The sequence below is a fragment of the Hibiscus syriacus genome, unplaced genomic scaffold, assembly GCF_006381635.1.
Source record: "Hibiscus syriacus cultivar Baekdansim isolate YM2019G1 unplaced genomic scaffold, ASM638163v2 tig00111366_pilon, whole genome shotgun sequence".
In the NCBI taxonomy this organism is placed as follows: Eukaryota; Viridiplantae; Streptophyta; class Magnoliopsida; order Malvales; family Malvaceae; genus Hibiscus; species Hibiscus syriacus.
The window spans coordinates 1,858,517-1,875,556 of NW_024063071.1; the positions used below are offsets into that span (position 1 = coordinate 1,858,517).

Sequence of the window (17,040 nt, forward strand, 5' to 3'; positions counted from 1 at the left end):
ACAGTAGGTAGTAATGTGTAACGCCTTCGTTCGGCCTCTTTCTCCTGATGGAATCTCATCATCTGAAAACGAGATGAGATTATCAGCTTGAATATTGTTTACCAGTCGATCCATCTTGCTGACTGGTATGTCTTGTGGCACGAACGTTTGATTAAGGACATTCAACAACGCTTCTCGGTGTGCTTCCGAGCTTAAAAATAGTGCTAGCATTGAAGTACGTGTAGGTAAGTTGTGGAGCTGTTCTACAATGTTGTACTCGCTGTGCTTCAAGATCTTGAGGAACTCTTTAGCTTCTTCCTCCTTTATAGGTTCATTGACGACTAGCACATCTTCTTTGAATGGCTCCAGTGGTCTTTGCCCCACTTTACTATTACCTCCTCCGGAAGTACTCACCTGACATTCGTACTTCCATGGCACTTACCGATTGTCCTTATATTGAAAAGGCCGCGGTGCGGAGATTACCACCTTGGCTGGTGTTGTCACTGTCATACTTGCCTTAGGGGTAATTATCAAAGGACTACCCCTACCAAATTTTCTATCTGATGATTCTCCGGTGGCACAAACATCTGCTTCCCAAGAATCTTGAATTTCTTCGTAAAATTCCAACTCCTTTCGATCCATCATGAGCTGGACTAACAATCTGAACTCTGGGCAATCTTGCACTTTATGCCCTTCTTTGTTGTGGTAACAACAATGGTTACCATCTTCGTTTTCTATCGTATCTGAATATGGTGCAAGAAATCCTTCCTTTACCATTTGGCTCCATACCCAAGCCAAAGGAGATTTAACCTCTGAAACACTCAATTTAACTTTCCTGCCCCCTTCGGTAGTAACGACATTGATTCCTGTCTCTTGATGATTGGGCAAGGGATTCTGGGCGACATTTGGTGCTCCGGAGTTGAAAGTGATCCAATTCTTGTTTCTCATCCGTTGCACAAGTCTCTTGAATGCGAGACAACTTTCAATCGAATGCCCTTGCACACCGCCATGATATTCGCAGTGAGCGCTCTCGTCATACCATTTCGGGTAAGGGGGATTTATTGGATTCATAGGATAAGGCGACATTGCATGAGTGTCGAAGAGCTGTTGGTATAATTCTTTATACGTCATGGGAATGGGGTCAAACTGCTCCCTTTCCCTTTCTCTTCTCGGTTCTCTCTGGTTCTGTCTAGAAGTACCGGATGGTACAGCTGCTGTGGAATTTGAGCTTGAGATCGTAACTCCCTTGCTGACACTGTAGGTGTTTACATTGTTGATCTCTCGCTCTTTGTTCTTCATGGGAGGTTTTTTACTATAGTCTCCTCCCTCAATCTTTCCTTGTTTAATGGCCAACTCGATCATTTCACCGGCCATGACCAAATCTGAGAAACTTCCCGACGTGATTGCTACCAAGTGCCCGAAGTAAGGTGCCTTCAAGGTCTGTACAAACAGCTTTCTTGTTTCCTTTTCATCCAAGGGCGGATGAACTTGCACAGATAAATCCCTCCACCTCTGTGCGTACTGTCGGAAACTCTCATTGTGTTTCTTCTCTAGGCTTTGTAACATGACCCGGTCTGGTCTCATATCGTTGATATGCTTATACTGTTCCAAGAAAGATTTGGCTAAGTCTTTCCACGTCTTGATATGAGTCCGGCTAAGCTGATTGTACCACCGAATAGCTTAACCGGATAGGCTCTCTTGAAAACAATGGATCAGGAGTTGGTCATTCCCGCCATATCCTGTCATCTTTCGACAGAACATAGTAATATGGGCTGAAGGGAAACTGTTCCCGTTGAACTTCTCAAACTCAGGAACTTTAAACTTTGGTGGAAGCACCAAGTCTGGAACTAGGCTCAGCTCCATTGCGTCCACTCCATAATAATCATGGTCTCCCTGGACCATCTTTATTTGATCTTCTAATATTTTTATCTTTTCTTCCATCTTTTTAGCTTTATCTTCCTCGTCAAAGTCTGGGACATGATAATCATCCGGATGATCATCAGGGATGATTGTAGAAGTTTGTATCTTTACAGCAGGTGTAACTTTTGTTTTGGTAACGAATGAGTCCCCGGGTAGTGCTGCTTTCCCTTTAGTAGCAGATGCGTCCCCGGGTAATATTCCGGGTGAGATAACCACTTGCGGGGTTGGTGGTATGGCCACTCCCTCGGAAGAAATGCCCCCTGATGCACTAGCTTGCTGTAGACCCGACAACTTGGCTACGATTTGGTCGACCAAGGACTCCTGATTTTTCTTGATGGACTCAAGAGTACTTTCACTGTTCTGAGCCATCTTATCTTCTAGTTCCTTTTGAAGTCTTGCCATGTGCTCTTCGATCTTCTCCATTCTGACTTCCATTTGTCTCTTTTTTTGTTCGAGTATTGTGCGGGTGATGTGTATCTGATGCTTGTGGTGGTAAGCTCGGTGTCTGAGACATGTTCTGTTAGTTAATACGAATGTAAAAACATGGAAAATATAAAATAACCAAACATGAAATATAAAATGCAAGGAATGCAATGTATGATGTATGCAATTGGAGGCATTGATCCAGAAAAGTGTTCATTATTATAAATAACCCTTGTTCAGACAAAAATGTCTTATCTTTTAAGAGACATAAAAAACAGATTAAAGGTACATTCGGACTAAATCCTCTAGACCCCGAACAGCTTCCAGTAGGTTGACAAGTCTTCTGCCTTCATCTGTCACTGGTTGAATGCCTTGTCGAACCACACCAGCTTCCCTTGATAGGCCGTGAAGATGACGGGCTGCTTTTTGCACTTGATCCAGGAAATCTCGGATGGTTGCGTCTCGGGCCCTCACCCTTCGTTGTGCTTGTTCCCAACGGAAACGCCATTGTAGTCCTCCGTCGAAAGGCACTATCTGAAGCTCGTTTGCTTGCCTCTTGAACCCATCTATAATAGCTTCTAACTCAGCTATTGTCTTGTCATCTTTCTCATGTCTTTTTTCTAAGTCAGCTATCCGAACTCTCAAGTGCTGGTTCTGATATTGACTATCTGCCAAGCGTCTTTGGGCAGTCTTCATTTGTTCTTTCCAAGCTTTCTCATCAGGCCCCTCAAACTTCCTTTTCAGGCTATGAGCTTCGTCTTTCCAGTATTCTGAGGTTACCTTCAACTTGGAGTTATCCTTGACCTTATCTTGATACCCCTTTCTCAAGTCTTCAAGCTCAAAACGGACTATTTTTTGTTCTTTTTCCAATTTTTCTGCCCGATCTTTCTGAGAGTCAGCATCAAGCTTCCACTGATAACGTTCAGCTTCAAGTTCCTTTATCCTTTGCTTCAACTCATTATTCACTGCTTCAAACTCGGTCTTGGCTATCTCGAGTTCAGAAGGGACATGCCTGAGATGTTCTTCCATGGTCCGGGTGTCATCACAGTCTGGCACAGGGATGTTGTCATTCTTTCTTAATCTTCGCCACTCCACATAATCCGGAGTGAGCATGCTTCTGGCAGCTACAACATCCATCCGGAATACTTTCCTCCACGAATTGGCTGCTTCTTTGATCATCTTTTTATAGCTGTCGCCGTGATACTCAAACTCTGACCTAGTCAACCCGCATGTTGCTGGGACAAACTGACGTGCTCCATATTGTCTAAGTGCTAATAGCGGAGCATACCCGACTGCTCCCCAAAGTCCAAGTAAGGTCACAGTGTCGGAGTCACCACATCGAAAAAGAACATCACTGAGGAATAACCAAGGGGCTCTCCAGACAATATCTCGATCTTGAAGATACGTAAAGACCTTCATCCATTTTTCTTTTGAAGCGCCTTCATGCCATTTTAAGGTAATAAATTCACCTAGGGGTGAATAGGTGGTGCTGAAACGGCGGTAGGCAACCCCGTCAGTCTTCCAGAAGTGGCTGTGAATCCAGACCTGAAGGAGCTGAATGCACCCGGTGAATCTTCCTCCGCCAGTTCTTCGGCAATAGTTGAGCGATCGAAAGGTCTCAGCCAAGATGGCTGGTGCTGGGTTAACTCGTTTAGAAAGTTGCTTAAATAGTTCCACCACGGCAGCGTCAATGCACCCCAAAGCCTTCGGAAATATGATCAAACCGTACAGACCCAGTGCAAACAGGTCTATAGTCTTCCACTCATCAGGGTGGTTTTTCATTAGTTGCTTTATGTGTATCCATTCAATTCCTTCTCCACTGCCTCTACGCTGAGTCCGATCGATTACCCATTTCTCATCTACTCCTGCAACTTTGGCCAGTGCATTCTTGAAGGGCTGGCTTTTGATGTGTTTAATGTAGGCTCGCTCAAGCTTGATGCTTTCGCAGTGTAGTAGAGTAGTATACTCTTCGATAGTAGGCACCATGTCTTTCTGGTTAAAGGTGAAACAACTATATCCCGGATTCCAGAATTGAATTAATGCTCGGAGTAAGGGCTCATCAGTCTTGACATGGAGCAAGAGGGCGATATCACCATATCGTTGGCTGAACTTCTGCTTTCTGTCATTCTTCCAACTGTCCCAAATGTTTCGCAGCTCCTGGACATTATTCTGTTTCAGGCTGACAGCGGCATAACTAACCAGTTCTGACACATAGTTTCCCTGAAGACTGTCTCCCTTCTCTTTCTGAGCCTTCTCGGACCATAGTCGTGCCTCAGCGTTTTCAATCTCTTGTATTACAACACCTTTGTCCATTAACTCGAATTATTTTGTGTATAACAAACGTTTTTTAGGGATCAATAGCCTCTTGTAATGATGCAAATGCTAGAAAACAAACACAAAGGCAAAAGCGTTAGTAAAATAGAAATAGATAAAAATAAATAAAAATAAATGGTAAATGAAAAAAACATAAAAAATAAAAAGGTTAGGAAAGAAATGTCCTAGGTTTTGGAATGTGGTTTTGGGGTAGGCTCTATTTATTCAAAGCCTCCCGTTTTGGGTTCTAAAAACGGTACTCGAGTTCTCCTTGCTGGCGCCCCCTTGGACCGACCAGACCCTTAGTCCGAAACCCATCACAGGCTTATGTGGACTAAGTTAAACTCGAGAGGACACATTCCCTTATGCCCATACGGAGAATAAATTCACACGAAGGCATAAGGTATATGAATCCCGAAGGCTACTTGCTAGGCCCATACGGTGAATAAATTCACACGAAGGCGTCGCTTTCACCCCCACTTAAAACGGGTTCGGAGCTCGGGTTTAGAGCCTTAGATGAAAATGTTTGGAAAGCTGAAATCATTAGAAAACGGTCAGTTCAACTATTTACTCGAAAAATATAATCGAAAATAAGTAATAAGGATCGAAATATTACCTTAAAATTTAAACTTACCCTTTTCGTTAAAAAGACAACTGGAAATTACCTTAGCCTGACTCACTTACTTGTGTCCCCAGCGGAGTCGCCAAGCTGTCGTACCCGTCTTTCGGTTGGGCCCCGGAATTGGGCTTCGACTTGGAAAATGTGGATTGGAGTCGCCACCGATCATTTATTTTATGAAAAATGGGCTGATCGGATACCTTATTTCTTACCTGATCTGCGTCTTACCAAGGATATGTCGGATTCGGGAGTCGATTACAGTCAAGGAAGGGTTAGCACCCTTGAACTGCCCTTTCGGTACTATATAATTTCCAGTTGTCTTAATTAAGAAAAATTGTAACTTTAATTTAAAAGGTAAAATAGCGATCCCTGAACTTACCTCTGATTGGTTGTAACTCTTATTAAAAAGGTCAAAAATGTTAGATAAAAATAATAATAGTAAATGAACATAAAATATAAATAGATATATATAAAAAATATAATATTAGTAAGATAATAGTAGGGAATTAAAATAAAGTTAATAAACGTATAGAACAAAATATAATAATAAAAAGCATAGTAAATAAAAAATAATACATTTACATATCTATGTATAAATAATGACATGTAATATATAATAAAATATGATATAAATAATAATAACAAAGGTAAAGATAATAGGAAAATCAATAAAATGAAAAATATACATATACATAAGATTAATAAATAAAAATAATTAAGTAATAGTAAAAAATATATATATATTGGGAAAAGATAACTAAATATGTACGTAGACAATAATAATAAAGAGGAAACTAAATAAGATATATATACACACGTTAGTGACAATAAATAAAAAATAAACAATATGTTTATATATATAAAAATAATAATAAGATACTAAAAAAGTATAATAAATACAAAAACGGAAAGGATAAAAAGGAAACAAAATAATAAATAATAAGCGGTATAGTTAAATACACATAACAAGGACTAAAATGTAAACAGAAAGAAAATTGTGGGCCAATTTAAAGAGAGTTTGAGATTTACAGTCAAATGTGGGGGATTGAATTGAAAGGAAAATCGAATTACATGACCAAATTAAGAGAGAATCAGGGCTTAAATTAGGATTTAGGGCCAAAATAAATGAATTAAATCTGCGAGGGACCAAAAACGAGATTGCTCCATTTGCGTTTTAAAAACACGCGGGTCTGAGGGAACACGCGGGTCGGGTCACGATCCAAGCGGGTCGAATGGGCTTAATATACAAGCCAAAATTTTTTCTAATTCTTTCATTTTCCATCTCAAAAAAACCGACTCATCTCTTCTCGTCAAAGCAAATGCTCTCTTCTGTTCTTCATTATGAAGAACCGGCCACCGCCTGGGTTCATGAAAACCCAGAACACGGCCAACGGCGCCGGCCGCCATTCATCTGCGGCAATACTCGAAAAAAAAATTGATTTTCAAAGAGCTCTTCGTACCCTCAGTTTACAAAATGTTTTGTTTTTGCGAAAGAAAACCTCTGGGGAACATTGATCTGAAGTCAAAAACTTCGAAATCTCCCTCTTGGTCATTGGCTCAAGACGTTTTTTTTGGAGTTACTCTTGAATCAAAACACAAAAAAGGCACGAAAATAACATGCAAAGGTACGATTTTTTTACCTTTTTTCGAAATATAAGTGCTTCGGAAATGGATATGATTTGCTTGTAATTTCTGCTCTTTATTGCCTATCCACCCTCTGTAAAATTACATTAAGGATTACATGCTATTTATAATATTCAAGCCATCCTATTTTTGGGAGTTTGATTCCTAGTTAAAAACTGATATTTGCTATTGGTTTGCTGTTGAACCGGGATAATTGGTTGTGGGTTGTTATTGAAGGATCTTCGTGCCCTCCTTGCGCCGAAAGAGTCGGGATTGGTGGCGTGCAGCGTGAGGAACCTGGGTTACTTGGAGATGCGGCGCTGGTGAGAGAGAAACTGCTAGGGTTTGGCTTGGAACGGGCCAACTTGTTTGGGGCTACTGTTGGGCCATTATATTTGATTTTGAGGCTGAGTGTCTTCACTTACTTAAAAACCCGTTGTTTGCATTGGAATATATAACAAAAAGATACGATAATGTTGAATATATGGCTTGTGTTCTTCCTCATCAGATCTTATACCGGAGTCCGGAAGACGGTGGTTCTTTTTCAAAGGAAGAACGAGGACTGCAAAACATGGCTCCATTATTATTGAAGAAAGTAGATTGAGGAGACTGGAAGAGGGTGCAAACGATCATCAAAAGCTCCATGACAGAAATGCTTGTTCGAGTCGAAAATCTATCCCCGGAAAACAACAGCTTCCCCCGACCCTCCTGTCCTGATGATGCCGGATATCACTTCCTGTAACCCGCAACCATAGGACTGTCGTTTCCCGTTTACTGTCAATTGTTGTGTTTTTATGAAAAATAGTAATTGCCAGAATACTTAACTTTCCCCCCTCGTGTTTGCCAACTCCTAGTCGAGAGATAAGAGTGCATTTGTTTTAGGAGTATATTCGAGTCGATTCAAGTTGAGTCAGACACTAATAGTAAGAAATACGAGTTTGATTTAAGATAAAAAATTAAATTATCGAGTTCAGTTAATTTAAATTAAATATTTTTATTTAATTTTAATTATAAAAAAGGTATATAAATAATTTTTTGGGTAGCGATCAACACGGAATACCTATAATAATGTGTACACTGCAAGTCTGCAATAAATGGTTGTCCCTTGTTCTCATATGTAATGGGGTAAGAGGAGGTAAGATAGTAGGCTGTCCCCAACACTAGGTTGAGAGTAACTTACGTAGGAGACCTCCAAATTATGAAATGTCTTCCATGAAATTCGATCCCACGACCTTAAGATTAAGAACCTTATGTTCTACCAACTGTTAAAAAAAAAAGGTCAGCGAAATTACACAGGTACAACAAAATGTGACATTTAATTATTTTAATATCGGTCCACCATCTGGCTTATTTGCCCCATTAATTTAATTGGATAGTCGGTGAAACGTATTTCTCACGGCATCACCTTTCTTTTCTTTCAAAGATGTTTTCGACTCTTGAACTTATTAAATTTGTTTTTAAATTTTTATTTATTTTTTGGTTTCTAAATTTTTATTTATTTGTTGATTGAATCAGTTGATATAAAAAGTAAAAATAACAATCTTTTAAACTCGTGTTGTTTATTGTACTGTGTTGTTGGTATTAATGTCAATTATCTTATTATTTTATGTAAACATTTAAAAATAATAAAAATATTTACCATATAGAAATATTCAAAAAAATACATATAAAGTTTAGTAGAAAAACAAAACAACTAACATCAACTTAACATATTTATTACTTAAGCATCTGACCTTCCAAAATTTTTGCAACATAATCCTTGGGATTCAAGCTTATACCTTCATACGAACTCTGTCATATCCGGCAATCCGATGTGATGCTCAAATCACCGGATGCACTGGGATATGGATGTCTTCTAGCGTACTTACTTCAAAGGTATTGTCATCTTTGGACATTCATAGGTCTCTCGAAACTTACGGTTACGTGCAGTGATGCAAAAGAGACACTCGAATATCGGTCATTATAATCTCGCTTCCATGGAATGATAATTGTGTTTTCGTTGAACCATCCGAATTACTGAGTCCTGGAAGATTCGGAGGAAGTACCGGAACCCTGAATTTTCCTCAAAGCATTTGATATGAAACTGTCTGTGCTGTAAGATCCTGATGAAGTTGCTGTTCCAAGCACATTAGCATTTAGAAATGGCGGCTGGTTAGGCATCGGAATTTCGTAATCTTTATCCGTTAACATCTGAACCACTTCTGCCATCGATGGTCTTAAGAGAACTGAAGCTTGTGTGCATAATAGCCCAACTTGGAGCACACCGGGGGCCTCTTTTGCCGACATTTCATCTCTAATGCAAGGGTCAACAGCTTCAGCCAAGGCATATGATTTGTGAAGTGTCCAAACCTGGGGTTGAAAATCTCAAATTAATGATCTAAGAACACCAAAAAGTAATAATCTAAACAATTTATTGAGAAGTTTAGATTTGGGTGTAATGATTGTATTTTGGTTGTCTTCCTTGCATCTCCGCACATACAGGGATTAGTTCATCACCTCCACATTCATTTACATTGAAGGTATGAGAGGGTAAAAAACGAATCCTGATACGTGCAGTGACACAGGAGAGATAACTCAAACCGGGTTGTTACATTGGGAGCTTACTGTCTGTAGAAGGGAACCGGACTTTGTGAAGCTGCTATTCTTTTTACCACATACAATCTCAAGAACAAGTACTCCAAAACTATAAACATCAGCTTTCTCAGAAAGTTGCCCTCGAATAAGGTACTCGGGAGCCATGTATCCTCTGCACGAAAATCTCAAACGAAGTTATTAAGAACACTTCAATGGAAACCGTAATGTCTTACAATCTATCAGATCCATTTCAACCAATGTTGTATGAAATACCAGATAAATCTTTCGTAAACTTACAGTGTTCCAGCAATCCCAGTGCTAAGATGACTCTTCTCGGTAGCTAGACATCGAACAAGCCCAAAATCCGCAATTTTTGGATTAAGATTCTCGTCTAAAAGAATATTGCTGCACTTAATATCTCTGTGGATTATCCTTACGGGAGAACCTTCTCCATGAAGATGCGCTAGACCCTCAGCTGTTCCGGCAATGATATCGAATCTTTGCTTCCAGTTTAGAAGTTTTGATTTCTCCTCATCTGCATTTGAAAACTAAATCATCTACATTTGAAACTAAAATCATCTACACATATGAGATAGGAACAGAAAATTGTTCCCCGCCATTTTCTAGTTTTTCGTTTTTTCTCATTATCTGTTTCAGACATATAATTAGACATGAGTGTGAATTTGAGTGTGGAATACGATGTGTGTTTGACATAGGCATGTTCAATCTTTAAAACCCAGAGTAGAATTACTAGAGCTGCAAGATTATGTTTATGTTAATTTGACAATGCTTTAAAACCCTCGAGTCTAAGAATGGGGCAGGGAGATTTAAACAGTGGTCACAACACGATGATCGAAAACACATCTATGACTGTAACTTAAGCCCTGGAAATGGAGAACTTCACAATGTTGCCACCAACAGCAGATTCAAAGTTCTAAAATCAATCTAAATATATCAAGGAAGGAGACAAAAATGAAGGCAAATTTATTAAAGAGACATTACCAAAAATGAACTGATCAAGGCTCTTGTTGGGCACATATTCATAAATCAGGAGACTTTCTGGGCCCTCAATGCTAGCACCAAGAAGCTTTACCAGATTCTTGTGTTCAATTCTGCTGATCAAATTTACTTCATTAAAGAAGTCGTCGACCCATTGCCTCGTATTATATATCAATCTCTTTACAGCTACGGTTTTTCCATCAGGAAGAATCCCCATGAACACTGAACCAGCTCCTCCTTGTCCTAATTTCCTCGAAGGGCTGAAATAATCTGTTGCTTTCTCAAGAGTTTCATACTTGAACTTCAAACCTGAATTGTTGAACCTTTTCGAAATCCGGCCCAGATTTTTTAGCTCTGGGAAAAGAATTTGATGGTTAATATAGAACAGAGGACTAATGCATAAGATTGGATATGAACACCATTGATATATACTTTTCAGCGCAATTTTTTGAAGATTAAGATTTTGTACCTCTTTTCCTTTTTGATAATCTTGCATATGTAGCATAAGCTGCTGCAACAGCAAGTGTTAGGAATGCAGATGATGCTGAGACAATTGCTATAATGACTCCAATTGAGAGCCCTGGAAAATAGAAAAAGAATACATTGTAATTCAACTAGGAAGTGAAATAAAATTTCAAACTTGTCGACTCGACTATCAAACTGTACCTGCTATGAGCTATTATTTGCTTTGGAGGTAAAGACAGTTTTTAAAGTTTCCTTCTTTATGAAAATGTGCCACACTAGTTCATGTAGAATTGTTTTTCCCTCAAAACTAGCCCCATAAATAAGGATCACGCTTCCCCTACCGCAACCGCAGCACATTTTCGAATGACAAAACCGTACGAACTTGCTTATATCCGAAGCGAATAATACCTTATAGAACTTTTAGTCCAAAAATCCTTACATTGATACAGCTATGTATCTATGACAATCTTAAACAAAACCACCCAACAATCCCAGTGGTTCCAGCAGAAAGTCCAGCAACCAACCAGATATCAACAGAATACATTAAAAGGCTAAATCCAACAAAATAAGCTAAAATGAATTGCAGAATCTACTCTAGACCAGCCAAAAAAATAATCTAAACAATACATAGAAATCCAGGAAAAAATGTTGTAGATACTCGTATCAAGCACATATCCAACACTCAAGCATGATCATTTCTACATAAATTCAGTCCATTTCTACATTAAAATCAAGCTCAGCGTCTCTAAAAAAGAAAAACAGAAGGCAAAAGACTTACCATTGTGACCATCAGAATCGGCCCCTTCATTATAGAACCTACTTGTGGAGTACCTCAAATAGCACCCAGCATTCAAAGCTCTCCCTTCCTCCTTGGGCACGCATCCTCTCACCGTCTCTGCCGCCTTCTGCAGGCACTGCCGACACTCCGCCGGCGTAAGACTCTCCCAACACTGCGCCAATGCATACACCCCATCCACCCCGACCGCCCCAAATCCGTTTCTTCTCAAAGCAATACTCGTTACATTCCCGACCGCATGGTCAACGTTTCTACCAAACAAAATCATCCTGCTGTTGTTATCTTGACCGACCATTGTTACATTATTGGAACTGCAATTAACGGCATCGAAAGTTGACGAAACGGATTCGTGAAAGAAATCCAGGTAATAATCGTAACGCAAGAAGCAGCCATCGAGGAAGATTCGAGCCGAGCGAGGAAGGCAACGTGGGATTCGAGTCCTTGCCTCGGCATAGCAAAGGAGGCAATCCGTTTGGTCCAAATCTCCATGGCACTGAGCCAAACCATACATTGGAGGCGTAGAGTTGAGATGATATGAAGCAAAGATATTATTGTTGATCTGATTTGACAACTGTTTCATCACTTCAGTGAAATCCGGAACGTAGTTCGTCCCGTTTGGCGCCCGAGAATTGCCGCAGAAAAGCCCGGCGATTGTGATCCTTGGATCAGAGAAAGAGGTGGAAACGAACAAAGAAAAGATAAACAAGAAAGCCCATCTCCAGTGTGATTGTTTGAAGGCTGAAAACTCCATAGATTTCATGTTTAGCCTTCAATTTTCCTTCTTTTTTTTAGCTTTTTTCTGGGTTTTGAACTTAGTTTTTTTTAAACGGAACTGAAAGAGACGAAGAACAAGGAAGATTGTCGTCTTTAAAGCTGACTTGGGTTCCCTCGGTACAGTTGGTGTTAACCTCAGGGAAGCTAAAATTCCCCGTTTTCCGCTGAGATCAGTGCGCTGAAAAAAAGATCATAGAAGAAAAATTGTGCACCAGTCACAAATGAACTTTCCTTCTCTTTTGTCGTCTCTTTTAAGCTGATGAAAATATGGTCCAATTGAGACCAAGCACAAAAGGGTTTAATGTTGAATTGAAACGAAGACTTAGAATTGAAAACAATGAAAGAGGATGAACGCGCATTCAAAAATGAACAGTCAGAGGAACAGAGAAGACTTCGTATTGAAAAGGACTACTGTAAAAAGAAATGGTCCTAAAACTATTTTTTCGAATTGAAAAGGACTACTGTAGAAAAGATTTTCCAAAAACTATTTTTTAGCTTTAAGTAAAAATAATTGTTTAAATTATTTAATTAAAAAGATTGTTAAAAATATCTCCTTATTTATAACGTTACACTTTTAAATATTTAGACCATTAACGCTATTAAATTCATGAACGATGGTATTCTCAATGAATAGAACAACTGAATAAAGTACTTTCTAGTCTCTCAATTGGATAATTATTTTAATTTTGTCCCTGAATAGAAATCTTTTTCCCATATAACTTCTAAACTTGACAATTTCTTTCACTTTTAGTCCTTTTGACATATAATACTTCAAGTTTATGCCATATAATCCGAATGACCAAAAATATAAGTTCAAAAATAAATGTGAACCGTAGATAAAAAGATTTAAGGTTTAGTCGTTATGTCTGTTAATCATTTTAAAATGAATTATTAATATCCATTAACAGTTGATCTATCGATATTATACAATAAATATCTTAAATAATTTTCAAATCCTTATACTGTAAATAAAATAAATTAAGTTAAGAGAATAATTCTCAAAAAGAATTTTTATAATATTTAAAATTAAATTAACTAATAAATGTAATATTAAAAAATAGAAACTCGATTACATAGAATATTAAAATGATCCTTACGTCTATATCAGATAACAGCTCCACCAGCAAACATTTGTGTGTGTGTAAGCCTAACGGAAGTTCCAAGAATACAACAAATTTCTATATTTTATTGAAAGGAAAAGTCAACACCATGTTCTCGTTTCTTGTGGGAAACGTTTTCGTTCACACACAAAAATAAAATTTAAATTGTAAAATCATTTGCTTTTATTACAAATTTTGCATTAATTATTTTATTCTAGAAAGTCACATGTAATCATAAAAACAATTTCGATATATTTGACTATGATTAATACCTTACGAAATTATTTGATTTTAATTTTAGGATAAACTATATATTTAGTACTTAAATTATAAATTTTGTTTCATTTTGGTACCTAAACTTTCATTCGTTTTAAAATCATGCATAATATTTATTTTTTATTTCATTTTAGTATCCTACCGTTAAACTTAACGGAACTGTTGCATGTGACATTTTTATGGGTAATTACATCATTCGTCACTTATTTATCTTCTCACTCTTATTTTGGTCAATAAAGTTTAAAAGTTTTTAATTAACTACTCAACTTTCAAATTGATCATGTTTTAATCACTCTAATTTATTTTATTAACAATTTTTGTGACATTATTACTTTTATTAATATATAATAAAAAAATAAGTTTAAAAGTTAGAGTGATTAAATTTGATCTCGACTCCAAATTTGAAGATTTGAAGCTTGATTGAGCTTTACTTTGAAGAACTAAATGTTTAATTAGGCTTATTAATTTGAGTGAAGCATTCGTATAATCAAATTCAACTCACTTGATAAATCGAGTTATATTTAGATTCGACTCAAAAATTATTATTTATCGAATGTATTCTTTTTTAGTTTTTCAATGTCGAATGTATGAGATAATTATAAAAATATTGATTAATTTAAATTAAATAATTTTTAAATTTAAATTGATTTAATGTGGAATAATTTTTTAATAAATTAAAATATTTTTAAATGTAAAAAACATAATATAGTTTTTTTTAGGGCTCGGAATACCTCCTCATAATGTGTACACCACAAAAAAAGACGGCGAAATTCCACAGGTAGAACAAAATGTGACACTAGTATTTTAGGGTAAACTATAATTTTAGTATATAAACTATCATTTTTATTCCTTTTTAGTACTTAAACTTTATTTTTTTTAAAAACTATATGTAACGTTTAATTTAAGTTCCGATTTAGTATCAGTCATTAAAAACATAGCAGAAACAATGACATGGAATTATTTTCCCTTTTTCGATATTTCATGGGTCTTGTAATGTAAATTCCACATCATCGGTGTCGTTAAGTTTTAAAAATATGGTACCAAATTAAAATTTAAATTAAACTTTAAGCATGATTTTAAAAAACATAAATATTAAGTATTAAAACAAAATAAAAGGAATAATTTAGATACTAAACATGTAGTTTATCCATTACTTTAATATCGGTCCACCACCTTATTTGCCCCGTCTTTCTATATTCAATAGTCGGTGAAACATATTTCTCAGGGCGCCACTTTTTCTTTTAAAGATATTTTAAACTTTGAAAATGTTAGATTCATTTTTTAAATTTAATTTATTTTTTAGTTTATTTATTTGTTGATTGAATCAGTTGATAGAACAAGTAAAAATAACAAGTCTTTTAAACTCACGTTTTTTTTGTTAATACTGCTGTTAATTATCTTGTCAATTTTGTAAATATTTTAAAAATATAAAATTTAACGAAAATATTAAATAATTAATATCAACTTAACATGTTTGAAATTTTTTCGTTAATTAATGTATTTAAAAAAAATTAAAAAAAATTGTAAATATTAAAAGAGACGAAAAAAAATTAAAAATTAAGATGATATTGTTTGAAGTAATTAAAACAAAATAAGAAGTCTAAATTTTGAATTTAAGAAAAAGAAAATGGGGTCCTAAAGCAAGAAAGCAACTGCCCCAACTTAAACTACTTTCGTAATTGTCCAACAATAGTGTGAAAAGAAATAAATAAATAAGCTAGAAATCAAAGTTATAGTCTAGCGTAGATTAAAACTGCCGTTATTTACAAACAACAGAAATTAAAAATTGGGTAAACTACCACTCATCACTGAACTATTTCTTGCTTCTATTTTGGTCATTGAAGTTTAAAGATTTTCAATTTACTACTCAACTTTAGAATTGCTCTTGTTTAGGTCATTCCGCCGTTAAATAATTAATGATGTTATGACATGACAACCAACGTCAAAATGATGTCATTTTAAATCTTTAAAAAAATTAAACTTAAACTAAAACGATGTCATTTTAATCCTTTATAAAAAGCTTCTTCTTTTTTTCTCATTTTCTTTCTTCTTCTTGTTATTTCTCTCCTCTATATGTGGGGAGAAAGAAACATCGTGTTGGGATGTTGATGGAGGTGAGTCAAATTCGACTCGACTTGAAAGAACTCAACTTAAATTAACTCGACTTGAATAAATTTTAAATTCGAGTCGAGTTATAAAGTAAAATTCAAATAATAACTCGCAAATTTTTAATAATTAGTGTATTGATTTTCAAGTTCGAGTAAAGTCTCTCAACCATATATGATATATGTACATTATATATGAAAAATAAGAAGAAATATATTTGTATTGCATATGGTTATAGAAAACCGTTTAAATTAGAATAAAACAATATCATAATATTATAAATATTTACAGTTTGATTTAAACAGAAACTCGAACAACTCGATTCGGCTCAAATTTTATAAACTCGACTCGAAAAAATTTCAAATAAAATTTAAATTATAAAAGAGGACTCATCAACTCGAATAATTTAAAAAAATTTGACACTCATAACTCACCCCTAAATGTTGATCACGGCTCCACCTTCCGACAAAAGGGCAGGTGATGGTTGGTCTTCAGATCATTTCAATACCCAAAGTCAGAGTCGACCACTCAAGCCATTGAGACCATGGCTGGATTTTCCTTTACCTACTGGTTAAGGTTTTAACAGTCAGCCTGAACCTCCAAAGCAAAAATATTGACTCCTTAACCCCCTTTCTATTGGCCTTTGCTTCTCAATTGTATATTGTCACGTGCTATGAACTTGGGTCCGAGACATTGATGCAAGTGTCCGACAATGAGGTTCAAAATAGAATATTGGGCTTGTCAAAACCACCAGACTTAGCCCAGTTCTTGGAGAATGCTTACAAGTCCGTAAAGGATAAATTCGGAGGCGTCCGAAAGAAGCGACGAGGGTGTTACATGTGCGATGGGGGCAATTTTGTCAAGGCTCGTGGATTCGGACCGAGACATGTGTGCGCAGATTTTTGTAAGAGAATACTACAGAGTGTTGGACTTGTCCAGAACCATCAGACCTGGCCCGTTCCTTGGAAGATTCTAGAATGATAATCTGTGGGATTTTCTTGATTTAAGGGATTTGATGTTAGGTAAGATCCAATCCTAGCTGTTGATGTAAAACGATCTTAGCCATTGATTGA

At 36.6% G+C, this 17,040-nt stretch overlaps 1 protein-coding gene across 1 annotated transcript; it reads right to left on the reverse strand.

Annotated features, from left to right (window-relative positions):
* Window positions 1-8,597: 8,597 nt before the first annotated feature.
* On the reverse strand, window positions 8,598-12,610 carry LOC120159477 (cysteine-rich receptor-like protein kinase 42). Its single transcript, XM_039170071.1, has 6 exons — window positions 11,694-12,610; window positions 10,920-11,030; window positions 10,454-10,804; window positions 9,749-9,986; window positions 9,482-9,623; window positions 8,598-9,226 (listed from the first exon to the last, which is right to left on the reverse strand). Exons 1-6 carry the CDS (start codon window positions 12,469-12,471, stop codon window positions 8,891-8,893), a joined length of 1,956 nt encoding a protein of 651 aa, XP_039026002.1. The 5' UTR covers window positions 12,472-12,610; the 3' UTR covers window positions 8,598-8,890.
* Window positions 12,611-17,040: the final 4,430 nt, after the last annotated feature.